The sequence below is a fragment of the Ambystoma mexicanum genome, chromosome 10 (assembly GCF_040938575.1).
Source record: "Ambystoma mexicanum isolate Mex_15411 chromosome 10, UKY_AmexF1_1, whole genome shotgun sequence".
NCBI classification, from domain to species: Eukaryota; Metazoa; Chordata; class Amphibia; order Caudata; family Ambystomatidae; genus Ambystoma; species Ambystoma mexicanum.
The window spans coordinates 1,239,447,370-1,239,473,981 of NC_090932.1; the positions used below are offsets into that span (position 1 = coordinate 1,239,447,370).

Genomic DNA, 26,612 nt, shown 5'->3' on the forward strand with positions numbered 1-26,612 from the left:
TTGATAAAAAAACATTTTACCTAATGGAGAAGTGACCGAATCTATTTTACCGAAAATCGAAATTAACTTTTAAAAAATGTTTTTAATGCATTGTGGGGGCGAGACTCCCAACCCCCGTCCCCCCACCCTAACCTTTGCCCTTATCCCACATCCCAACTGTTATGCCCTACACATATACCACATTACCTACCATTTCTGGTCAAATAGATTGTCACTTCTTCTTAAGTAAAATTGCATTCTGTTAAATCTACGGTATTGCTCCAAAGCACAGTAAATTAAACCTGGTTTGTGAGGCATTCTGCCCATGCCCACTGAAGGCACTAAGAATTGCCTGCGGGTATGTTCGGAAAAGATTTTTTTTAAAGTTATTGGACAGTGAATGACTGCCTCTGAGCAGTCCGTCTCCTTTGTCTTCTGACATGTGATCTTCTTTACTGATATATTTCTTTCTTTGGTCAGGCTATGTTTGTGAGCGAAAGGAGCTGCTAGCAAATGGCTGCTGTAACATCAATGTACCCAGTTCTCAGCTGCACAGTTGCAAGAGCTGCCTACCCAACAGTTGCTGCAGTGTATACGAGTACTGTGTCTCCTGCTGTCTACAACCAAACAAGGTACAGTATGCCAAGGCTTGCCTCCCCACTCCCCTTTGGATTCTAGAAGTGCTTGTAAATAGTACTCCCAATTCACCAAGAGGTGAGAGATGTGTGTTGTGCAGTGGGTGGCTACATGGTTCTCTCTCTCTGGTTTTGTTAGCCAAAATGTTACATCCAGTTTGGTATTTATTGGATAAGTTTGTCTACAATAGTTTGCAAGAGGCGAGCAGGTTGGTCTCTATCCACAATTTATTTTCCACTTGCACTTTAGCTTGCTTTCTGCCCTTCTATATCTCTTACTCTTATCCAACTACCTGGAGACCAGGTTCTTTGTCCTGTACTGTTTGTTTTGTGACTGACAACCCCAAAAGCCCCATCTTGCGCAGACGACTTGCTATGTGCCTCCCTATCCCCTCCCCAACTTTCTTGTCTCTTACCAGATCTCTGTTGTCTTACAGCCCCTCAGCCTCTGTTCTTCTTCTTGTCCTAGTACAGCCCCACCTATGTTCTTGCTGGCTTGCGCCACCTAGCCCCCCGAGCCACTCTCCTCCCAGGTCTCACACAAACCTTTCCTGGACCCAGTCCAGATCCCCTCTCCCACTTCTACACCAGTCTCTCCCGTATTCCCCTGCACCATAGACCTAATATGAATACACTTTATCGGCAAGGATTGGTTTGGAAGTGTGTGCCTGACCTTCTCCATTTGGATTTCAGCATGGGATTGAAAGGGAAGAGTATAGCGTTTAGTGTGAAGGCTGTGAAGCCAGCTGGAATGTAGGTGGGATAAAGTGGGTGCTTAAGCAGAGTGTACAGTATTCTTATTTGATACCGTACACTCTTATTGGAATAATACGTTTCAGTAGGTGAGTTCTGCAGCAAAGCAACAGCCATCCTTCTGAAGTTCTGGTCATATGGTATGTGAACTGTACTCCTCATCCTATTGTTTTTAAGGGGTGATGGGCACATTGCCAGACAAATAGTAAGTTGGATTGGCGGGCGAGTATTCCTTTTGATTCTTATATCAACCCAGTGTTGCTTACTTTTTCTTTGTAAGGATTGGCCTTCTACTGAAGCTTTATTGGGACGATATCCAATTATGAATATGGTGAGATGTGTGTGGGTTCTCCTAGTCTGGTTTATGCATGTCCTATTCACAGATTGACCTTGCAATTAAAGATGAATGATGTGCTTACGTTTGCTGGAGCAGAGAACCTGAGCAGGGCACATTCACATCATGCTTCACTGTAGGTTATTTGTAGACTCAGTGGGCAGTGGTTATAAAAAGCTGAATTCTGGGGCGACACAAACACACACTGTTCGGGGAGCTGGGGGACCACCCAGGAGCAGACAAACTACTCTCTCAATGCAATCCTATACAAAGAGGATGGGGTACTATTACTCCTTTTTTCTGCTTGGATTTTGAAGGACCTGATTTGCATTTCTGGTTTTTTGATACTCTCATGACTTTTTTTGTTGTTTTGGTTTCTTTTCCTTATTGAGAGGACATACTCTATTTTTAACTGAGCTGCATAGAAGAAGCATTCCTATGGCAATCGGCTCACACCCTATGGACCTATTGTATTCATAATTGGATGTTTGCACCATGGTCCATTCCAATTGATGCAATCTTTTTAAGGCTTTTTTCCAATTTTGGCTACTTTTGCTGAGGCACCATGGTCATTTTGATAGGTGGTTTTTCCAAGGATTTGATACTTTTTGGATTGTGCAGACCGCAAGTCTCCAGGCTTCCAGCTCTCATCTCCCTACCTTCAGAGGACAGTAATGAGTACCAGGGCTTGTTTTACCTGTCTTTAATATCACATTGGGATAGAGGATAGATCTAGTGAGAACTAACGAGTTAGTCTGTTGCTTTTGAAGTGGCTTTTATGCTTCTGAAATGGTCGTCTGTTCTTGAGTAGGCATTGAGACAATGATAGCTGCATATTCGTTGATAACGTAATGCATAATAAGTGTGTTCTATGTCGTTACTATATTAGTAGCAATATGTTTCTGTACTATGTATTTCTCATAATGAAATGAATACCACTATAAGAGTGTGTTCCTTGAGCTCATTATTGAGAATCAAGCCAGAAACATTGGAGCACATACATGAAGTGTAGGGCATCTATTAGATGTACTGTATATGGTGCATGTTTTGATAAGAAAAGGGTTAGAAGAAGGTTTGAGCCGTGAACCATCAATAAAATGTGACATTAGTAAATCGGTCCTCTGTAGATGAATTTGAGTAGCTACAGGGGTTTCTAGCCTAACATCTCTTCTGATGCCCAGTGACAGGTATGTGCTTGTCTCTATCTCTAACAAAGCTCGTACTGGCTAGAGGGGTGAGGGAGAATCTTGGTCACTCCCTGAGGGGTGGAGGAAAGTCTCTGTGAGGTAGAGACGATCAACATCATGTCCAGGCTGGTGAAGAAAAAATGGTCTGCAAATGTCAAGGTGGTAAAGATGTTCATGTAGCCCCCGTTTCCGGCCCTGGTCCAATGAAGGGTGCCCACCTCCCTTACCCAGGACTGTCCCCATGGGAATCGCCACATCATAGCCCGCTTTGTGGGAGGGGTGCTGCACCCCAAAAGAAGATTGCTGATAACAGGAACTGGGGGGTAGGATGGGGATCCCGTTTTATTAAACTCGCTTCACCTTTAATACTTTTCCCTGGGGTTCCCCTGGAGTGAGCCTCATATAATTGGAGACCTGCTATGTCTGCTCACTATTCCTTGGAGGGGTCTTGGAGACCCTTGGGGTGAGTCCGACGCAACAGGCCCCTTGCCCTGTGCTCTGGTGCCACCCACATGGAGTGTGAGGCCAGAGGATGGCCTCTGTCGGTGTCCCATCTCGCTAGGCGGCCTCAGACAGGCCACCACACTATCCCTATAACTCAGGCCAGGGTACCTCCAAACTACCCCCCTTTTTTCCTATTTAAAATAATTACATATAGTAAGCGTTCCGCCCCTATTTAACCTTTAACGTTACATGACATTCCCATTAAAGACCCATACTCCCTACTTAACATTCACCCTACTTACGTTTTAATTAAATATATACTGTGAAGAATCGCTGGTATTCGTCCCTTCTTCCCAAGGGGGAGCCACCCACTTTGAGGCTAGGGAGGTGAGCCTACTCTTCAAAATCCTCTCTAGGGGTCGGGCACTGGGCAAGTGGGACCTCACTGGAATAAGAACTTCCGTTCCTGTGAGTAACTCCCTGGAACAACCACACTATCGCCATAAATGGGACTGCGTACTGGGAAGAAAAATACAGCATACTTATGTGGCTGCAGGCAATGCTGAAGCAAAACCATTGTAGAACTTAAAAAGAGTCTTGCACTTGACTGAGACGAAGAGGGAGAGTATTGGACGCAGGGGAACACCTCCCACAACCCCTCTCTGATGTGATTGCAGCAAGAAGAGGCAGATTCGAGAGTAGCTGTGGAGCCTGCGACTTTTGAACAGGAGAGGATCCCCAAAGGGACTCTGGCAAGCAAGGCACCATGGAAACCGCATTCCGAGATGTTCAGGACCTGGTGGTAGCATGACAATGAGCGAATCGTGGTGGGCGAAGTGCCTGCAAACTGTGAGCGGAGCTCCCTGCCATCTGCGTCTGAAGAAGGCAGCAATCCAAGGGGACGCTGAGATCGGGACGCCGGCGAAAGCTGACCGGGAGGAAAGCTAGCAGCGAGCAGAATACCTGAGCAAGTGACGAGAATGTAAGGTTCCCATACTCACCTGAAGGTACCGGGGAACACGGGAACAGCGAGAGGCAGCCAGGTAAGGAATGCATGAAGAGTACAACTCATACCAGTCATAAAGACGAGTCAAGAGGAATGCAATTGTTGAACTGAAAGGTGTCTAAAGTCAATAACCAGCAACCCTGTGAGGGGATTAGTGTGCATGAAGAGTGTAACTTGTCCTAATCCCAAAGAAGAGACTCATTGCTTGACTAACAATTTGGAGAGCTTGAAGAGTGAATACCAAATAAACCCAAAAGGGTAATGGAGAGATACTGGAGACAAATAACCTGGGAGGAAGAGATATGGTCTCTCAAACCAAGAGAGGAAGACTGGAGAAAACTCAACCCAAAGCCTTATTTTAAGAAATATGGTTGTTTTGAGAAATATTGTTTCATAGTACAAGAATAGAAGAGAAAGATCCCAGGAGAGACATACAAGGGGATCAAGTCCCACGTAATCTAGTCAAAGGTGAACAGAGACTACAAAACGAGTGTGCAAAAGTATGTAAAGGCTCATCAGCCACAACATATCATTAAAGAAAGCACACAACCAAGGAATGTTGTCCAATAAAGAGCGTATGCAGGAGATGTCCGGGCTTTATTGAAGATTATAAAAAGAGGAAACCAGTGAAAAGAGACATTTAATCTAGAGACTATTGAAGAAATCATCAACCCAAGGGAATAAGGATCTTCTCTTGGATGAGTTGAAGTTGTTCATCTTAGTGGTAGGGTCAGGTTTGGACCGAGGATGTTTTTATTTTAGAACTTTCTGATGAGCACCCTTTGTTCTTTAAGTACAGTGAACCCTTTAGCGATATGGAAAGTTAGGATATAGATATATATCTTCATTAAAATCCACTAAAGTGTCTGATTTCCTTCTTCCGACCTGCCACAATACATATAACGCCTACATATATACTTTGACATACATATACTGCATACAAACATGGGTGACTGCTGCAGTCAGTCACCCCCCCCCCTTTCTTTCAGTACCTTAAAGTCTCTCTGGTTGTGACTCTGTGGGCTGGGTAGTTGCAGGGCTGGTTCGGTGCTGGTGGTAACGCTGGCTGGCGGCATTGCCGGCTGTCTAGTAGCTGTGCTGTGATGCCTAGGGGCCTGTCCTCTGTGGATGACTGATGGGGCCTGGCCCCTCTTCTTCAGTGTTGCTCGTTCTACCACATGGGGCTACCTGCACTTGAAGTGCAGCCTGTGCTCTTTACATATGTCCTGAAAAGCCCACTACACAAGTGGGGGGGGGGTTATGCCGTAGTCAATGCTGTGGCCCCAGGGCCTTTTGCATCTTCTGGGTGGCCCTGTAGTCTTTGGGGGCCCACCTGCGCTCACCGCTGCATTGTCTCAATCTTCGGGGCGACCCCATTAGTCTAGGGCTGCCCCATTTCACTACCACAGCCGACATCTTTTCTTCAGCTGGTGTCCCTGTTGTCATGCTGTGCTCCCACTGCCATTTTGTTTAAGGCAGCGTCCCCATGATAATGGGGGCGCTGCTGTTTTTCACTGCTGTGCGCCTGTAGCCTTGTTGGAGATTCTGGCCCGCCCCCTCAGCAACATGTTGCGTGTTGGGCCACTGGCCTACTAGGCTGCTCCTCTGGGCAGCTCCTCTGGGCAGCCCGGGGCTTTCGTTCACCCGAGTTGCCCATGGAGCAGCTGGGACTTCCTCCCTCCGCCTCTTCATCCCGGTTGGCTGGCGAGACCAACCCAGGACTTCACTGCTTTACCTTCCTGGGTGGTGTGGGCTTCTCGGCTCTTGACCTCCCAAGCTGCGCTTGGCATGTGCAGCCCGGGAGCACTATTATGAAGGGCCTGCCTCGATTGCAAAGAGGAGGGCCATCCAGGGCATGGCCAGGCAGCCTAGTAGCCTAGTCTGCGTATGCCCCACTCCACTGCACACGTAGCCCAGGTTGGGCCCTGGCACGCTGCCTGGGCCCTTGAAACTACTGGGCCTGTCTGATCCCTGGATGGGTGAACACCCGCCACGGCCTTTGGGTGGCTGAGCTGCCCCTGACATCAGCGGCACTGCCCCCTGATTAGTCTCTGGAGCCTCTTCCGCCCCACGGCAGGGGAACCATTTCTGCAAAAAATCTTCTTTTGCAAGTGACAAAATGTTTGAGAACCCAATTTGTCCCATTAAAAAAAAACTTGCCCCAACATTCTGCTTATATAAAATATTAAGGCATACAGACGCAATTCATTTTTGTTTATTTATTTGTGTTTCACAAAGCATCGGTTACCAGTCCTACATTTTAATGCAACATGCTCGGCTGCAAAATGAAGAAAAACATTCTAAGATGGGTTCAAGACATCAGATTGCAGTCTTTGCTGGAGGCGGTGCTGGACTGGCAAAGGAACGGTCCCTTGGTGGTAATTACAGGTGGGGGTTTTAGAAGACGACAGGGGCTCCGCAACTCAGCGAAGTACCCCTATGAAAGAAACCCTTGCGCTCCTATCCCGGTCCTCGCATGAAGTTCTACCAGTTAATCTAAAATATTATTGTCCATCACCAGCAACCTTTATTCTCATGAAGTCGCATACAGACAGCTGTACCAGTGAACCGATGTCCTGATGAGCGATGTGATGAACAGATTCGTTTGCTCTTCTCGTGTGTTCTTTATATGCCAATTTCTATGGAGAAGGGAAGCAGGCTCTGAGATGGTGACAGGGGAGTTTCTTGGGATTTAAAAAGTTGGTAGCCCCAGCGAAGGTACGTTGAGGGCGCGGGATTAGCTCTGCTAGCCATCCCTTTTCAGTTGATATACTATCTCTGTTACAATTTTTATTTTCTCTTTGCATTTCGTGTACGAATAAGAAATGGGGGCACTTGTACCTCACTTTTAACAGAGCATTTAAAACGAAGTGATTAGTGGTAGACCGCAGCAGACACAGTAGTGAGTGGCTAATTGGGAGTGATTGGCCCCTTCATAAATCCAATGTTGGGCGATTATAAATTGAAAGGGTGCATAGCAAGCTCAATGCTGTGTGAAACAATGCCTACGTGCAGGAGACATTGTTACGCATTTCCTTCACTTTGGTTTTGAGTCTCCATAATAAAGCTGTAAATCCAGAGCAGATTTGTTAAGGATCCCGTTAATTTTCCCCACTGCCTCTTAGATTTCTATGAAGTATTGCGGTTAATAAAGCTTGAGTGATACTGTTTTTTGTTTACCCTCTCAATTAGAATATATACATTTTGTCATTAGTTTGTGATTTGCATACTTCTTAGTTAACTCTATAAAGCAGACTTTTATTTTAGCCCTGAAAAGCCAAACACTACTTCATTGCTGTACCAACTAGAGATGGAAATTTATGTGGACAAATGTCTAATTGGGGTCAGATTCCAGCTTCACCACTCATCCAAAGTGTGTGATCTGGGGGCAAAACCTTCAATTTAATTGTGCCTCAGCTGCCAAAATTGGCAGCCCCTCGAAGTGTGATTTAGTTCAGTGTACACAATCCAAAAGAGCCTCACTCATGGTTTACTAGACCACAGTGTAGCCTAGACAAATCCAATAATTATGGATTGTGGATAGTGAAAATGTTTTATTTGTTCGAAGGTGTTCAAAATGCATTTGTTTTCAAATGGGGGGGTTGCCATGAGGATCGTAGTTGCAGATGCTGTTGCTTATTGTTCAGTTGCAGTAAATTTAAACGGATAAAAACATATTGGGTCTTGGCTGAAGGGAGGCGACTTAAATTGTGAAAAAAAGGATCTAAAATGTTACACAGCCCGAAAAAAATTCTTTAGCTGCAGCAAAATGTAGAAAAGATCTAGATATTGAACATATGTATGCAATAATAAAAATCAATTCTTGTTTACAATAGTGTTGTCTTTCCTGCGTCTACTTTTAGTGCTTTGATGACAAGATAATAAAACGAACGTCTCTTTTATAATGCATTGATTTCATGTGGCTGGGGGCGCGGTTTGAAGTACAGGGTTTCTAGTATAGGGGTGCCATCTAGTGTTTCGCCTGGGGCTGTATTTAGAAACCCTCCTGCTCTGTTCAGAAGGGGGCAGCAGGGCACTTAACTGCAGACCAATGTTTGTTTAGCAAAACGTCTCTGCTCAATAACTTGAATAAGCTGACAGTTTACATTATGTACGCCCCCCTCCCACCCTTCAGCAAACGTGCAGACACTCCACGCGTTAGATAAAGACAGTGAAAAACAGATCCTTAATTGTAAAGCTTACAGAATTTCTATTTTATTGTGTGTTCTGGGTAACATAACTGGTGTTATAGTGCCCAGAACACACAATAGAATGACTTAACCAGTGCCAAAACGATACTTCATTTCATCTCGGGCCATCATTCTTACCCACCATCAATGCTGTTCATATCTGCAGTGTCTGAACTGACACATCCTGGGTTTGCTTGACCTGACCAGCTTAGGAAAACAAAGAATGTGTCTGGTGTGGAGCAGCTTTGCTGATCGCACACAATTCTGGCATCGATACTCGGTGGCACGGAAGCTTCATGAGCCTGCCCCATCTCAGCACAAATTACTACTGGGATAACGAATGTAATGCCACATTATGATTGAGTTGGAAAATAGCATACATGTTGTATGATATTGAGCACCATTACTTTGTATCTTACTGCATGCCACCGTTCGCCACAACCGTGAAATCAGTCTTCTCTTCTGCCAAATCTGTAACCCACCCATCCATACATTTCAATGGGCTCTCACTGGCCAAAACCAAAATCGTCCTTTTTCTCCTGTCCCCAGGTTGCGAGGTATGGCCATTTCAGATCAAAACAAATCGCAACAGGACAACAGCATGAGTTAAAGGGGTAGTCCAGCTAAACATTTTATTTAAAAAATAGATAGGCAACATTAAAAAAAAAATACTAGCACTTTTTTTTTAAAACTTCCTATGTAAAATTTTGAGCTATTCAAGCTCAAAATTCGCAAAAGCAAGCACATGGGCGCATCCATTTTGTGAAATGGATGCCAGTCTGTGCTGGCTTTTGCTTTTGCGGCACTAATGAAGGAAAAGCCAGCCAGCTGTAGTAAACAAAAGCTACCGCTGATTGGCTTTTCCTTCATTGGTGCTGTACGCGGAGGACGGGGACCAGAGACCAGAGCAGGAAAGCTGCAGCTGAATCTCGGTAAGTGCTATTTTTTTTTTTTTTTTTAAATAAGCACTAGCTGCGGTTTTAAACCGCAGCTTTAAAAACGTTGTATTTATGTTTGCGGTCGCTTTTGAAGGTACCGCACACATAAATACAACGTTATTGTGTTTGAAAACGCTGCGGTTTTATTTCCTCCTCCAGCCCGGAAAACTTAGAAAAAAAATCGCAGCTAGTGCTTATTTTTTTTAAAAACTAAATAGCACTTACCGAGATTCAGCTGCAGCTGTCCTGCTCTGGTCTCCGGTCCCCGTCCTCCTCATACAGCACCAATGAAGGAAAAGCCACCCAGCGGTAGCTTTTGTTTACTACAGCTGGCTGGCTTTTCCTTCATTAGTGCCGCAAAAGCAAAAGCCAGCACAGACGGGCATCCATTTCACAAAATGGATGCGCCCATGTGTTTTCTTTTGCGAATTTTGAGCTTGAATAGCTTAAAATTTTTACATAGGAAGTTTAAAAAAAAAAGTGCTAGTATTTTATTTTTAATGTTGCCTATCTATTTTTTAAATAAAAATGTTTGCTGGATGGACTACCCCTTTAATTTGACAAGTCTCGGCAGAAACAACGTTATTTTGGTCTGGCACTTCAAGGTCTCGGCTTCAGACTCTGTGGGCCCAAGATATGGCCAGGCGAGGCCTCCAGTATGGCCCTACCTGCGCAACTTGGGTTTCCTATAATGCAGGCAAAAATGAACCCGTAGCATTACATTTTGTTAGCTCTGTGACCCCCTCCCACGCCCCCAGTTAGCTTCATCAACCCCTGTATCTATAATGTATCCTACCAGCCATAGTGGAGATTGCTTCACACAGGTCCCACCCCAGTCCAATAATGAGAGCTAGTCTTGCTGTTCCTGTGCAATGTAGCGCGGTCATAGTTTCCAAAAGAGCCCTGTTAATAGGGTAGAATAATAGATTATGTACACCAAAAGCCACATCCTGTGGTTGTGTGACACAGGTAAGAACCATCGCTAGCTGAATCTCTGCACTTGCAATGGGTACATATGGGACGCAGTTCGAAGGCGTAAAATGAGACCTCTTTTTTAGCTGCATAACTGAAGACTGGTTATCACTGAACGTAGCCCAGGCCCTAAGCATTTGGATATTCACATTGCAACCAATCACTGCATGCACAACCAATACAAATAACGCCACAAGGGAACAGGGGCATAGGAGACCCATAAAATCTGGGGGGGGGGGACATGGGACACCTTGGTACTTTGCTTTATTTATGTATGGTATTTTAGTGAAAGAACTCGACTTTTCACAAAATAAAAATAGCAGTAGGCATTAAATCACATATATCATCACTGTATAAAACCAGAGAAAAGAAGAAAGAAAACGGAAGAACATTAAGAAAAAGCAGTTCACAGTACAAAATCCTTAATTTCTGTCGACCCTCTCAACACTACGTTTACTTTTTTCAATGTTATAGTAGTATTCACCATTTTTTTTTTAACAACACAAACACAATAGTTTCTGGGTGTTTAAACAGCATGGGTTATTAATACATAACAAAATGGCATTTATTTGGGCAACCTCAGGAATAAAGCACCAATTCTATCCCACTCGCAATCAAACCTGTGGACCACATGATCGATAGATCTTTTATGTCTGCCCCGAAAACACCTGCTCTCAGGCTCCCTTCACTGGAGCACAAGCTAGGGGGAAACCAGACAATTTTGCGCCATGAGGGGGGCAGGCTCTGTCTGCTGCGCTCCTCTGAGCAGTCTCTGCAGCCACAGGACTGGAGTGACTGTCTCAGCTACCACATCTGCCACGGCGGGAGTAGCCGCCCAGCCAAATGTGACTTGCACGGATCCCCTTACGTTACCAAGAACAGTAAATTACTTGCATCTGGTGACAACAGTAAAACGACTTGAATTCTTATATGGACTTTAAAAAGTGCTGGCGAACATTGCACAACAAAACTGTAGGAGACGTTTGAAAAGGACAGGTTGCTTTCAACATGTATTAGTGGTTGCGGGAACAAATCTGCCTCCAATGGGCCTAAACTGATTTACAACTAAAGGTAATGCACACACCTACCCTCAGCCACTGTCTTTTCATGTTATCATGATTCATGAAATGAAACGAGGGTAAGCCCCTCAAGTTTCTCAATTCATGAAACAGTTTAAGAGGCCAGGATTCCTTCCCTGAAGTGCCCATCTTCCTGCAAATACCTGAACAAACAACTTGTTTATTGATTTCAGTTACATCTCACAATAACTCTGCACTCTCCCAGACATGGCCTGCACCCCTGCCCCCATTTCGAGGTACCAGGAACGTACTCACCAAGGTATGTGACAAATGAGGAGCAAATGAACCAACAGAGAGCAGCACGCGGGCTCTGCCCAGTGTACATCAGAAGAGCAATACCTGTTGAAGCACCCGTAACCAGACAACCAGGGGCTGCACGATACCCCCTTAGACAACCATACCAGCAGCTGACACGAAATGAAGAGTACCTACAGACAGTCCACAAAGAGACCCAAAGAGCATTAATGGATGGCCAGTGGAAACGACACGAGGGCCTGGACAGACTCACGGATGAACGAAAACGCCAAGCAAAGATGACACGCCAGTGCGAGCAGCTATGAAAATAGATGTAATGGACACGGGAGAAGGGACGATGTTGAAACGTAAGGAAACGTTGCGGTGAAACAAGGTGGAAATAGCCAACCAGTTAATGCATGTAAATAGGCTTGGAACGCAAGAAGCTAAGAAAACAGTACTGCTTGCAATGCTTGTTAGAAGAATAGAGCGGCAAGCGCCAACCATATATCTACCTCAATAAGGCACGTTATACCAGTGTGACTCCATTTTGTAAGCAGAAGTGTGCCCAGGAGGCCAGAGGCCTACCAGGCCAGGTTTCATATTCCAGCTAAAGCCAGAAGGGAGAGCGGAATCGACTCAGCGAAGAAGCTGCTCATGCCTGGGAATTCGAGGTCAACCCAAGGAAGGGGGGAGAATGGCAACGCTGGAGAATCAAAACTTCAGAGGATACCAGCCTGCCCCGTGAAGGTCAAGATAAGAGGGGCCCAGGCAGGTGGCGAGGCTAAGGAAGAATCAAAGGCACGAAAAGCTAGAAACTGAAGCAGATTCACGGCGAACAGACATGTGACCAGCCAGGCGCAAAGTGTTACCAACGTCTGATGTCACCCAGATCCAAGAATGCCATAACTTCTCCAGATAAGAGGCTACAGTTTCGAGGCCCTACCCAGCCAACTAATTGACACATAGCCCAAAAACACTGATTGGTGGAAGGGAGGCAGGGTGAATCTTGGGACACTAGGCACCTGGGTGTCCAGTCTGCATGCTGCTATTTGAAATGGAGATTTATGTCTAGGGGTGTAACCTGCCCAATCACAATGGGCCAAGTTATCTAGGGTCCTATAGATGGTAGAACCAATAGGACGTCATACTTGTAGTGACGTCTATCACGTGAGGGAGGGGCGTAGACGCCCACCCGATAAGAGTTATCCAATCCACATGCTCTGTTACCATATACAGATATAGCACCTATACTTAAGTTACCTTTCCCGACCAATAGAAATGCATGACAAACTTTGTTACACGTCAATTGATGACGAAAATTCGCTATAAAAGTTGCTGACTGAATGAAGAAAGTGGAAGTTGAAGCGAGAAAGGCGATCGCATCACTGCCGATTCCCATTTGTGTCCCCGTTTTCTGTACTTGTCATTAAACGGACTTCCCTTTGCCAAACTATTTGAGTTGTCCTTATTGAATCGTGTTGGAGTAAGTGAATCCTGCACCCCCATTCCTCACATGGTGCAGCTATCTTGTTTTACAGGTACTTGAGGGTGAGATCTGACCTATGGGCCCGTCAGAGGACATTCCGCCACTCTTGTACACACCTACTACTCCATGCTCACACACTAGGGTGGGGACCTCTCTACAAGTTCCACTGAAAGCACCAATGTTTAAGCTTTAAAATACATATTTAAGGTCTCCAAAATATTATTTGAATCATCAACCATGGGAGTGACGCAAACAAGGTCTCCTGTTGATACTTAAAAAGCTGCACTCGCACAGCAGCATTCTCAGTGACTGTTCGCCTGACATTGCTGCAATTAGATAAAAGAACCAGCACCTGTGTACATTCTGATTGGAATACAGACTCTGGGCGCTTGGCTTCTGTTGAGTTGAGATGGGCCGGATGCGCTAAGGACTGGGAGTATCTAAGACTTCATAATGGTAGGTGATCCCCAATCAGGAAACACTCCTGATTTCAATACATACAAAGTTTTGAAAGCTTCAAAGCAGTATCTAAGAGACGCATATTACTATTTAACATATCGCACAATAAGAGGCAACCACTTCTGGCGAGGATACCATACACAAACTCCTTACTCTGAGACATGACTCAGCGTTTCCGATTATGGCCATTAACTGAGCTGAACTATTAACAAACTTTAGAAACGTGATACACCGATGGAATGATGTCAGGCCTTGTCCTAGTGTGATAGAGTTTCCTGTATGTGCAGGCAAATAAACAGCCAGTGGAAACAGTAAACCGCAAAATCGAAAGGAGAATGTTTAATGTAAAACTCTGGCTGATGCTGGTCTTTCATTGTGGTGTGCGCTGCTCCATCTAGGCCTAAACCTGCCAGGAGAATGGCCCCTTTTAGCAGAGTTACATCTTGAAAAGATTTGAAAACACACCGCATTGTGTTGATGTTTGTTGTTGTAGCCCAGGTGTGTTGGTGCGCGGTGCGACGTCTGCTTAATGGGTTTGAACTGTGCAACTTGAACAGAAAGCTTTTCAATGAAAGTTCACAATGTATTTCTCGATTACACAGATTTTAGTATAAATAGCGCACTACACGCTTTAGTGAGTAGACACATGGGGTGCAATGCAGTGGGCCTGCAGTGCATACACGCTCAGTGAATTTCCTTCAACTTAGTTGCCATCGACTCATCAGCGAACGATACATCTCCATGCAAGTCTTGTAAAAAAAAAAAGTACAATCACATCTTTGGATGTGACAGCCAGGTGAGGGGGCCTCTGCGAGGTCGGGGGTGGGGCCTCTGCCAGGTTGGAACATCTCTGTGTATTCAGTCCAATAGAGTTATGGCTTGCACGAGTTCAGTGTCCTGAATGAAGAGGAGTGGTCCCAATGGGAACACCCTTTTTGTAGTCAGCTATCACCCTACTTCCTCCCCATAAGGTGCGTGCTGCAAAACGCACATGTGCAAGGGAGCACACGAATGTGACTGCAGTCAGAGCAGTAGAAAGGCATCTACCACAGCGTGCAAGGCCCCTGTGCCCTGCGAGGCCTGGGGCAGTTTGCCGTCTGGCACCCAACTCATGACGGCCCTGTACATGATCAGTCATGCCATGGTGTTTGTATGTGTCAGAATGTAAGCAATCACATTTTACTTCGTAGCTAGCCAGTAGCAGATTGAAAAACCATGACTACACTGTGCGCAGTGCCCTAAGTAAAGTTCTATATACTTTCTAGTATATAGAACAGAACATCAGGACTCATGCAATGGGACATTGTTTTGCCAAGGGTTGCTCCTAAGCAGAGGACATTGCATTGTTGGTGGGTGAATGTCTTCCTCCCATAAACTCTCCTCTCCCAGCACAAGTGCGAGGCCTGGCAGTGGCTCACAGCCAAGCTTGGGCGACAGTCCAGCCAGCCTTCAGCATTCAGTGTTCTGGGGGTCCCAGGGCCTGTCCTGTGGTGGGGGGGGATAGGCAAGCACAAGCTGGACAGGTTTCATCCAAACCCTGGCCCCGGGCAGAACCCACCAGGGCATGGGCCTGTTCCAATGCCCAGTTTGTAGCTCGAGACTCATCCCGTCCACAGCTGTGCCAGAGAAGATATTCAGGGTTCTACTTGCCAACCACTGCCATCATCTCTAAAGGAGGGGATGCCTGAGGACACCGCAACGAGAGGCATCGGGGCACCCAATGCCCACGAGGAGAGCAGGGAAAAATGAAGGGGATGTTGGTCATCCCCTTTCTGGCGCTGTCGAATTTCTCTTTGGGTAAGAATGATGCAAATACCACTCTCATCACCATCATTAGCAGCCGATAGCAGTTTGGGGATATTTTGGCATGGTGAACGAAAAGAAGTCCCAATGGCTGTTTAACGTGTGCCTTATTCTTTTAATGTGCAGCTGACATGAGGAATAAAGGAAGGGGAAGGGAAAGGGAAGGAAAAGGAAGGAAGGGACGGAGGAAGGGAGGGGGTGGAGGAAGGAAGGAAGGAAGGAAGGAAGGAAGGAAGGAAGGAAGGAAGGAAGGAGGAAGGAAGGACCTTGTTTACCCGCTGCATCTGTCTGATCTGAAGTTTGTTGCACGCATCACTGCACAGGCTGCAGAGCGACACAAACTGGGGGAAACTGGGGGGGAGGATAAATGCCATTGTATCCCCCCCACTTAAAATTGTGGGGGGGGGGGATTTGTCCCCCCTGTGCCCCCATGTCCTACGGCCATGCAAGGGAAGTACAATTGCTATGATGCTTTCGTCCTGATGTGTGCCGAGTAGCTGAGAGAAATCTGCTTCAGACAATCATTTAGGAGGTTCCTTGGTCACAAGCATCTTATCCCTTAATTGATACTTTATAGGGTTTCCTTGAAAGGGCTAACTGTGGGTACACATCCATTAAAATCGTTTTACACACATGATGGTGTGTGTGCGAGTGAAGGAAAAGTAACTGATGGGAAGCACCAGCACTAGATGTTTCTGAAAGAAATAACAATGAGGCTTAGAACCACACTATGTATATCGCCTAAGATCCCTACTATTTGAGTATGAAGAAGGAATGTGGGTAAAAGTGACCACACAAGCAGATTTGAGAGTGTTTAAAAATAGTTTTTTTTATTTTTTATTTACAAGAACCTGCAATCAATCTATACTGCAGGTGCAGAGTTACTATTAATTTCAGATGATAATCAGAACTATTTCCCCACCTGACTGTACATGTTGAAATACTTTTGACAATTGCACAGATTTACATTACAAAAGCCTGCTTCCCTGCCAGTTTTGTATGTTGAACAGTTATGCTCTCCACTGACTAGAGCCTGCAGCCTCGGGGATACCTTCATTTTTCGGCACCGGCATCTTGGGTATTGATGGACTCTAAGTACATTTCTGCATGCAGTGGAACCTAGTAATGGAGCCAGATAAAGTATAGTAAAGCCTCGAAGTTCTGGCACTCATCTGCTCAAGGCAGAGTGTGCAAATGAGTACAACTATTGCTGAGGGAAGTGCTGACTGGCCCTAACAAAGTAGATTTTATTTATTGACTATATAGCGCCCGGGAAACCCTTGGGCATCGGGGCACACAGACACGAAGGACATTTATTAGACGGGACTGAACATTTATGTGGTAGTCTCGGGAGAATGCTAGGTGGTGCTAGTTAACCCCTTTTAAACAGTAACGTTTTCAATTGGGCACGGACGCTGTTGATCTTCTTTTCCAGCCAGTTTGCTTGGAAGCCTATTCCAGCTCTGTTCTGCCCTAGTCGAGAAAGCTCGGCCGAATTCTCTGGCCTTTTTTAATCTTAGCGAAATTATTCCCAAATTGGCTACTTTTACTGCCCAGTTGGGGGCGTAAGGGAACGTGCGGGTCTTTAGATACTTTGGGGCCTGACCATAAAGACACTTAAGGACGATATTGGCTGCTTTGAAGTGGATCTGGGCCACAATAGGCAGCCAGTGTATAGATTCTCTCCCTGTGGAGATATGTTCCCTTCTTGGGATGCCCTTAATGATTCGAACTGCATCGTTTTGGAGAATTTGCAACCGATGGGTACATTTCTTCTTACCCCCTATCAGCAGGGAATTGCAGTAGTCCATACGTGATGAAATGATGGCTCTGCCAATCGATGCACAGTTCTCTTCTGAAATGAGTTGTTTAATATTCCTCATCAATTTTAAATAGTAGTTGCAGTTTTTCAGTGTAAGAGGTCTGTGCCTCTGTATTGATGCCTGCGTTAAAGAATACCCCAAAGGTCATAACTTTGTCTGCCACTGTAATGACAATCTTTAATGCTAAACTATTGGTATTCATGACCCAGCTGAGCTCTCGCCCCAGTACTCCCTAACAGTAGCAATTTGGTCTTTGTTTCATTAAGGCGGAGCCAATGCTCCGTCATCCAATTCTCTATTACTTTGCAAATGGTAGTCAAGTTCTTGCTGTGCTTCTCATAGTCTTCAACAATTTCCAAAATCAGTTGTTGTCAGCGTAGTTGGTAAACGTAACCCTGAGTGACTCAAGCAGGTAACACAGTGGTCTGATGTACAGATTAAATAGGGTTGGTGAGACACATGCCCCCTGCAGGACTCCATACCAAATGGGTGCTGACTGAGAGGAGACACCATCCGAAGAGATGGAGGAATGCCTATTGTATAAGAAGGATCTGAACCAATTTATGGCAAGGGACTCTCACTTCTCTATCTGCTGAAGTGTATCTATGAGGAGGTCGTGATCTAACAGATCAAACGTAGCAATAGTCCAATAGTCCATTCTTTCCCTCATCTGCTAGTTCCAACATGTTTGTCTGTAGGTCTAACGGGGCCGTCTCTGTGCTGTTATGTGCCCTGAAGCCTTATTGTTTTTGATGGATTATATGTTCTGTCTCCAAAAAATCCTGGAATTGTTTTGTTGCCATTTTGTCAAGGATTTTCAGCAAGAAGTTGGTATTAATGATGGGCCTTAAGTTCTTCGCCTCCTTTGGGTCCAAGCCTGCTTTCTTCAGTATGGGCGAGATGGTAATGACCTTAATTTTGTCGGGAACTTGGTCATGGTCAAACGATGAGTTAGCCAGTCTGGTAAAAAAAAAAGGTGCAAATTCCTTGCTATGTTCTAGAATAACCTTCACAGGGATGGTGTTTTCACTGCATGAGGTGGGTGCATTGAGGACAGAGTGGGCTCCGTTTCAGATATGGTCACACGTTTAAATGCAAAGCATAATAGATCCAGTGCCCTAACCTGGTAGTCGCCAGCCATGTGCTGTTTATTAACCAAATCCTTTTCTATTTTATGCTGGGCAGCATTGATTTTATTCTCAAAGGCCATTTGCATGTCATTACATTTTTTCTCTGCGCGATTAAAGGGTTGGGATAAGGCCTTTGGTTTCTCCAGTGATTTTTAAGATCTCAGAGTTTTTTTGTGTTTTTCGATCCCTCGATTTCCTTCTCAAAGAAGTTTGGTTGCAATAATCTTCACTTTATACTCTTGCTTCTAGCATCTTCCATCTTTTGTTATTGTGTACTGACGGATGTTTTACCCATGCTTGTTCAGCGCTTCTTTTCAGATTTTTCAAACAGACGAGTTCATCCGTAAATCATTATTTTTATTCTCTCACCATTTTCCTTGCCATGGGGGGCTAATTGGTCTAGCATCTTGATGAGAGATTCATTGTATATTTCTACAATCTTATCTGGGTTATCGGTGCTGTTGATGCAAGACCTAATTCCCTGTAAGCAATTTTTGATATGGTGTGACTTACCCTTGAAATTCCTGTTATAAACCGGGTTCAGGGAATTTTTAGGAATTTCTTTTAAGTAGAGGGAAAATTCTACAATGCAATGGTCTGACCAAATGCATGGGGTCGTACTTGTCATTTTAACCTCAAGGTTTCTGGAGATCACCCAGTCTAAGTTGTTTCCCGAAATGGCGGTGGGTTCGTCATTTTCTATTTTACACCCTAGTTCCAGGAGCGATTTCTTCCAATGATCTCGCCTCTTTATCTTTAGATTTGTGCAGTCAGAGAATAAGATCGCTAATTTCCAAAGCGGGGCAATTAGGGTCATTAATGTTTTTAACCAAAAGTAATAGCTTCTCATTAAAATGTACCATGTCCTGGGGCGGCCAATAAATTAGGATGAGATGAAAACAGCTGCAGGGGAGGAGGAGAGTTTCAAATGCAAAACCTCAGTCCTTGCAAGTACTCATGCACTCAAAAAACTGCCAGCATTTTTTTTGCAATGACTGCCACTACACCACCTACACCTGTGGGTCGGTTATGACACTTGATAGAGTACCTTCTGGAACAGCCATGGCGATGGCCGGCCTGTTGGCCTCGGATAGCCATGTGTCTGTTAAACAGAGGATGTCCTGATCTTGTGCAAACAGTAAATCATGGACATCCATTGCGTGTTTAAGAGAGCTTGTATGCTACAATGCTACTTTAATTTCCTGTCTGTCCACCAAGAACAGGGGGCAACCAGAGATGGTGTGGTTTTTTGGAGCACTGGAGTATCTGGTGTAAGGGTGATTATTTAATTACCAACCTCAGCGTGCTATTGCACCTTTCAGAGGGAAGGCGACGTCCTATTGATGGTGTCCGGGGCGGGAGCGCTATTTGATTTCAAGGCTAGGTAGCGGTCGACCCTGGCAAGTCTTGCTGCTTTTTGCGCAGCCATTAACAAGGGGAGGACTGCAGCAAAACCCATGTGTTCCGGGATCAGATTGAAGGTGCCTGCCACCGCAGCAATCAGTACAGGTTCTACTGTCGATATCACAACTTTACTGATGCTGGACGATGACTGGGCAATACTGGGCTTGTCTCTGGTGCGCCAGATCAACTGATTTGAGGAGCTTGGGGCTGCTGGGAAATGTATTTCCCTAGACAAGTAGCTCAAGCAGATCCATTTAGATTCGTTTCAGCTCTGTTGCTAAGCAACATTCGCAAGCCTTGCAGATAGTTGGAAAAGAAGGCTCACTTTATAGCCATCACTGTTTATTCTGAAGCCTGACAGTTGCGTGCATCCACTTGGGTGTTGGGGCGCTAGAGGCAGCGAGCCCCCTCCCCCCCCGGTAAGTGTTTTCTTTTAACTTCTCTCAACCCGTCTTTTTAAAACAATGTATTTCCTTTTTATTTATTTTTTACTGTCCTTTTTTAAAATCCTCCTAGGGTTCTTCTCTCCCGGGGAGTTCTGTTCTATTTTTATTTTTTTTAATGTTTTTCCCCTTTCTATGTAAACATTCCATTCAGCCCCATGGTGGGCTGGATGCTTTAATCTAAGACAAATTTAACACTACGTTACGCCACTAATTGGGTATGTTTGAGCTACATTTTGCACTTTTTTTGCAAATGTATTTGGTTATGTGATGAATCAGAAGAATCTGTCACTTCTCCCCAGGTTAGGGAGGGGAGCCCGCTTGGCAATACCATGCCTAGGGGTAGAGGCAAGCGGGACCTCACCCTGAGACTCCCACTCAGGGGACATGGACTACGGTTTTTGTGAGGGACTGCCTAAGCACTATAACAGTGATGGATTTCTAGAAACGTCCAGTGAAGAAAAGTATGAAGAACATACTAAACCAGGAAATGCAAGTTATCCCTTTTTAAAGGAAAGACTACATTCTCCAGCATGGGGTCTGGCATGGATTCACATGCTCATGAATATTCCCTGTCGTCAGGCTGGGAATCCTCGGTAAAGAAAAATCGGTATCGGTTTCGTTTCTGATCTCTTTCGTAGTAGTAACCAATCACTGATCTCTGCGTCATACTGACCACAGCCAATGACTGCCATCTCCCTAAGCCCCGCCTCTGGCAGCCATCTTCAGATTTTTACCGCACGTTCAAGTGTTGGGATCCTCGTGTTATTGCTCTCGAGCTTTAGTGTGTTTTCGCGCTTTTTCTTAGGAAAATTCTCTTTTTTCGGTCAAAAGAGCCTCAAGCTCCACCGTTTCTTTATCCGATCAACGGGGACCCGTGTCGGATTCTTCTGCGCCCCTCAAGGGTGAAGATTTCGTCGAGCCACGCTTTTGGAGGACTCAAGAACTTTCTCGGGCCCATCTCGGACATGGCCCAGGAGAAGGGAAGCTCGACGCCCGGAAAGCTGTTCAGGTTCTGCCCTGGATGCCAGCTTCAGAATGTCTTTAAGGAGGACGAACACTCCCTTTGCCTCTACTGCCTGCATGAAGACAAGACGCACGTGGAGAAGGTCTGTGCGTTTTGCGGCAATATGTCGGAGCGGACCATGAAGGACCGCCATCTGCGTCTCGCCAACTGGCTGGAAGGGAAGAGCCAGTCAGGCGAGAAAAAGAAGAAGTCCGAGCGATCTTCTAAGACCTTTGAGGGCGCCCCGGCAACGGGGGCCCAACAGAAGGCCAAGCACCGCAAGTCCGCTGGCACCGGGAGCGCCGAACGGTCGGGCTCTACGGTTGCCAGGCAGGGCGCATCCTCCCTGGCGCCATCAACCACGAGCCAACGCTCTGGCTCGGTTAAGAGGAAGGCCGAGCACCCGGCGAAGCTCCTGGAGAGACCCCGGTTGAGCTCAAAGGCCCCATCGGAGGGGGAGCAAGGCGGTGACCCTCCCCCCAAGGAGAAGACGGTGAGCGCACCTAAGGTGGTGAAAGCCTTGATCCAACTTGTCAAGGCCTCTATTGAGACAGTCGCGGCGGCCCCTGCTCAGTCTGTGGAGGCTACACCAGTGGAGGCGACCTCGGGGCCCAGAGTCTCCCTGCCACCGCGGAGGGAGTCCTCTTTCAAGCCCATTGACAGGACCCCCGTGAAACCTCCGACGGAGAAGAAAAAGGGGGTGCAGGAGGTCGTCGTAGATTCGGCCTCAACCTCTGAAGAGGAGCTGATCGAAGTCTTAAGCCACGGCATTGGCGTGGAAGAAGACCAGCCCGTCAGGAGGGACCCCGACGTAGGAGACGACGAGAACGTCGAGGGTGCCGACGAGGCTCCTGACCGCCCGTCGGAATCCCCTCAACCAGTGCCGCAAGACAACTCGGCGGCCATTTTGTTGGCTATACAGTCCTTATGCTCGGAGATAAGGACGAGATTGCCGTTACCACCAACGGAGGAACCGCTCCCGACGGGGGACCCGGAGCCAGGCCCTTCTGGGAGCCCTCCTCCTAAGAGAAGGATTCATCCTCCACCTCCTTTTCAACCATCGCGCCCTGCTCAGCCCTCCTCCCCGTCCACGACCTGTGGGGATGATACGGGGACGGACACGGCCGCGACGGGTACAGGCGACGAGGTTTACGACTAGGATCTTCCGTCGTCGCCTCCTCCCCGGGCTTCCCCGCCCGACGAGATTGGATCGTTTCATGCCATGATCGCCAGGGCATCCGAGCTTTTCCAGCTCTGCCCGGAAGAAAAGAAGAAGGAAGGTTTCCTTTATCAACGGCACAAGACCAAGAGGAAGACGGTCCTCGCTGTACCTCTACTGGACGATATCTGGGATGAGGGTCTCGCCCTCCTCAAGAACCCATCCACAACGCCTGCGAGAAGGGATCGGTAAGAGAAGAAGTACCGGGTCCCGGACGCGGCCCCCTTGTGCCTTCGGGCACAGCCGACCCCGGACTCGGTCGTCTCTGCGGCGGCCAGGAAGAAAGCGGGGGGAGGGGGCTTCGGCCTCTTCGTCAACCTCCCCCCCGGACGGCGAGGGAAAGAAATTGGACACGATGGGACGCAGAGTCATCTCATCGGCAGCGACGACCATTAAGGCTGCCAACGCCTTGGCTATCGTAGCCCGCTAAGACAGGGAGTTGTGGTACAAGATCGCCCCCCTACTGGACTTCCTACCGGACGACAAGAGGGCTGAGGCCCTAGAGATCTTGCAGGAAGGAGAAGTGGCGTCGGACCACGCCATTACGATAGTGACAGACATCGCTGACACTGGATTTCGCCAGTTGGGCAACGGCGTGTGCCTTAGACGGCGTGGATGGCTCAAGGCAACGGACTTCCGGCAGGACGTGCAGACCAGAGTTTTGGACTTGCCGTTCGACGGGAGCAACCTGTTTGGGAAAACGGTGGACGATTCCCTACAAGCCATCAAGACGGACACGGAGACGGCCCGGGCTCTTGGTGTTCTCCAGCAACGACGGCCGCCCTTTCGGAGCACCGCAGGCAAGCAGGGTGCCTCCAAAGGTTCCGGCGGCGGATATTCCAAGTGCCGTCAAGCGGCTCGTTCGTCGTCACAGGAAGCCTACAGGGGACGAGGCAAGTCGGGCGGACCCCGCCGTCGTCGCCAGGGAGGACAAGGCGGCAAAGCCTCGTCGAAGCAGGACTGAACCGGCCGTGGGGTCGGGCCCCCACCGAAGCATCCGGGTGGGAGGCCGGCTGGCGAACTTCGTCAGCGTGTGGGAGTCCATCTCCACCGACCGTTGGGTGCTGGACGCCCTGGCCCAGGGTCACGCGCTCAAGTTTCTAAAGAAGTGCCCGCGCATCCCCCCCCGTGGCCAGGAAGGAACATCACGTCCCTCAACTTCTCTTGGAGGTAAAGGCGATGCTCAAGAAAGGCGCCACCGAGCTTGTCCCAAAGAGGCTTCGGGGCTCCGGAGTTTTCTCCAGATACTTCCTCGTGAAGAAGAAGACAGGAGGATGGCGTCCCATCCTGGACCTACGACGATTGAACAAATTCATCAAGGCACAGAAGTTCCGGATGGTCACCCTCCAGCACGTCCTGGGTCAGCTGGAGGAGGGCGATTTCCTGTCGTTGTTGGATTTGGAGGATGCTTACTTCCATATCCCCATCCTAAAGGGACACCGAATGTTTCTCAGATTCGTGGTCCAAGGGCGTCACTACCAGTTCAGAGCCCTTCCCTTCGGATTGAGGTCGGCACCCAGGGTGTTCACCAAGTGCCTTGCACCGGTGGCGGCGCGGCTGCGCCTGGAGGGCATCCACGTCTACCCCTACCTGATTGACTGGCTCATCCGAGCAAAGACAAGGGAGCTCGCCGCGGAACACACGGCGAGGACCGTCCAACTAGTCACGGACCTGGGGTTCTCCATAAACTACGTCAAGTCCCACCTGGTGCCCGCGCAAGACACACTGTTTCTGGGAGCGAAACTCGATACAGTGGCGCTTCTGGCCTCTCCGTCGGAGGAAAGGACGAGGGCCATCTTCGGCAAGGTGCAGCGGATGCTGGTTGCGGACGCGGCCAGGGTGAGGTCCATCAAATCCCTCCTCGGAATGATGTCTTCTTGCATTTATCTCATCCGCCTGTGCAGGCTTCGGATGCGCCTGTTACAGGAGTTCCTGGACGCTCGCTGGATCCAGACGACGGGCAGCTTCGAGGACAGGATCACACTCGATGAGAGCTTCCGACGAGCGATCCGGTGGTGGGGCACCCACGCGCATCTGACGGCAGGCATGGACTTCCAGACCCCGGGCCACTAGAAGACAGTGACCACGGATGCCTCCCTGGAAGGGTGGGGAGCGCACACCGAAAATCTGCACGCGAGAGGCCTTTGGCTTCCGACGGAGAAGTCCCTCCATATCAACGTCCTGGAGCTCCGTGCAGTGTTTTGGGCCCTCAGGTCCTTTCTTCCGTCCCTCAAGGGCAAGGTGGTGAGGATCTTCACCGACAACACCACCACCATGTTCTACATCAGGAAGCAGGGCGGTACCAGATCCCCAGCCCTGTCCAAGGAGGTGCAGGATCTGTGGCATTGGGCCGTCGCCCAAGGGATGTTTCTGGTGCCGTTTCATCTGGCAGGAATAAAAAACACCATCGCCGACTCGCTCAGCAGAGAGCTGTGCTCGTGCCACGAGTGGGAACTATGACAGGATCTAGTGGACCGCCTCTTCCGACGGTGGGGCACACCCCAGATCGATCTGTTCACGACGGCGACGAACTCCAAGTGCCGGAGGTTCGCCAGCAGGTTTCCCCAGCCAAGGAGCATGGGTGATGCTTTCTCGTTCCCCTGGAGGGCCTGTTTCTATACGCGTTCCCTCCATTGCCGTTGCTGATCCGGCTCATCAACCAGCTCAAGAGGTCACGGTGCAGGATGATCCTCGTCGCACCTGCGTGGCCGAGGCAGATATGGTTCCCGGACCTTCTGGACTTGTCAGCGTCCCCGTCAATCAAGCTGCCAGTGGACGCGGATCTTCTCTCCAGGGAAGGAGGCGCCATCCTCCATCACGACCCGAAGTCGCTGAACTTGCAGGCCTGGCTCCTGCAGCGTTAGAGTTTGGAGGTTACGACATACCGGCCGACTGCAGAGAGGTTCTTGCAAAGGCCAGGGCGTCCTCAACTCTTAAATGCTACGGACACAAATGGAAGAGGTTCTCTGTCTGGTGCCACACACAGAAGATTAACCCTCTACGGATTACGGCTCCTCAAGTACTGCCGTACCTACTGTCGCTGGCCAAGGCTGGACTGGCGCACGCTTCCATCAAGATTTATCTTGCTGCGATCTCCCGATACACCAGAACCACGGGACGGATGTCTTTGTGGTCTCATCGTCTGGTGAAAGAATTCATGAAGGGACTGTTCAGATCGTTCCCGCCGGTGAAGGCTCCGGCCCCGGCGTGGGAGCTCAACTTGGTGCTGACCAAGCTCATGGGGCCTCCGTTCGAGCCTCTGCACTCAGCTCCGTTGAAGTTCTTGTTGTGGAAAACAGCGTTTCTTGTGGCCGTCACCTCCGCACGACGGGTGGGAGAGATCCAGGCCCTTTCCTGCAAGCCCCCGTACTTGACTTTTCACGACACAAGGGTAGTGCTCAGGACGCACCCCTCCTTCATGCCCAAGGTGCCTTCGGACTTCCACCTCAACGAACCCTTGGTGTTGCCTGTTTTCTTCCCGTCGCCTTCGTCGCCGGCTGAAAGGACTCTGCACTCGCTGGATGTGGCTAGAGCGCTGAAGTTCTACGTGAACCGCACGAAGAGTTTTCGGAAGACGTCACAACTTTTTGTGAACTTTGGACCTGTCGATCAGGGGAAGGCTCTCTCAAAGGCTTCCATTTCCAGATGGCTCTCCGGCTGTATCATGTACTGTCATCGGTTGGCAAACCGACCTCTGCCCGGCCGTCCGAGAGCCCATTCCACCAGAGCGATCGCAGCTACCACGGCGTTCCTATCTGGTGTGCCCCTGCTGGACATCTGCAGGGCTGCTACGTGGAGGTCGACGCACACCTTCACGAAATTCTACTGCGTCGACCGGGATTCCAGGGAGGAGTCCAGGGTCGGCCAAGCAGTGCTGCGCAACCTGTTCGCCTAAGGTGAGCCTGGTGAGAAGGTAAGAGATGCTTAATGTTGAGTTGTTGTATTGCTTAATGTTGAGCCTGTTGTCACCTCCCGTGGTTGTGCATGTGTGTACTGCTATGTATTCTTTTATTCATGAGCATGTGAATCCATGCCAGACCCCATGCTGGAGAAGGAACAAGTTACTTACCTGTAACTGTTGTTCT

At 48.0% G+C, this 26,612-nt stretch overlaps 1 protein-coding gene across 2 annotated transcripts in view; it reads left to right on the top strand.

Moving 5' to 3' along the window:
- SPRING1 (SREBF pathway regulator in golgi 1) overlaps positions 1 to 26,612 on the top strand; it is a 196,725-nt gene that overhangs the window by 98,454 nt on the left and 71,659 nt on the right. For both annotated transcript variants that reach the window (XM_069619216.1, XM_069619217.1), the window contains exon 4: positions 460 to 611. In XM_069619216.1, the coding sequence (XP_069475317.1) occupies positions 460 to 611 (152 nt within the window). The remainder of the gene's footprint in view (positions 1 to 459; positions 612 to 26,612) is intronic.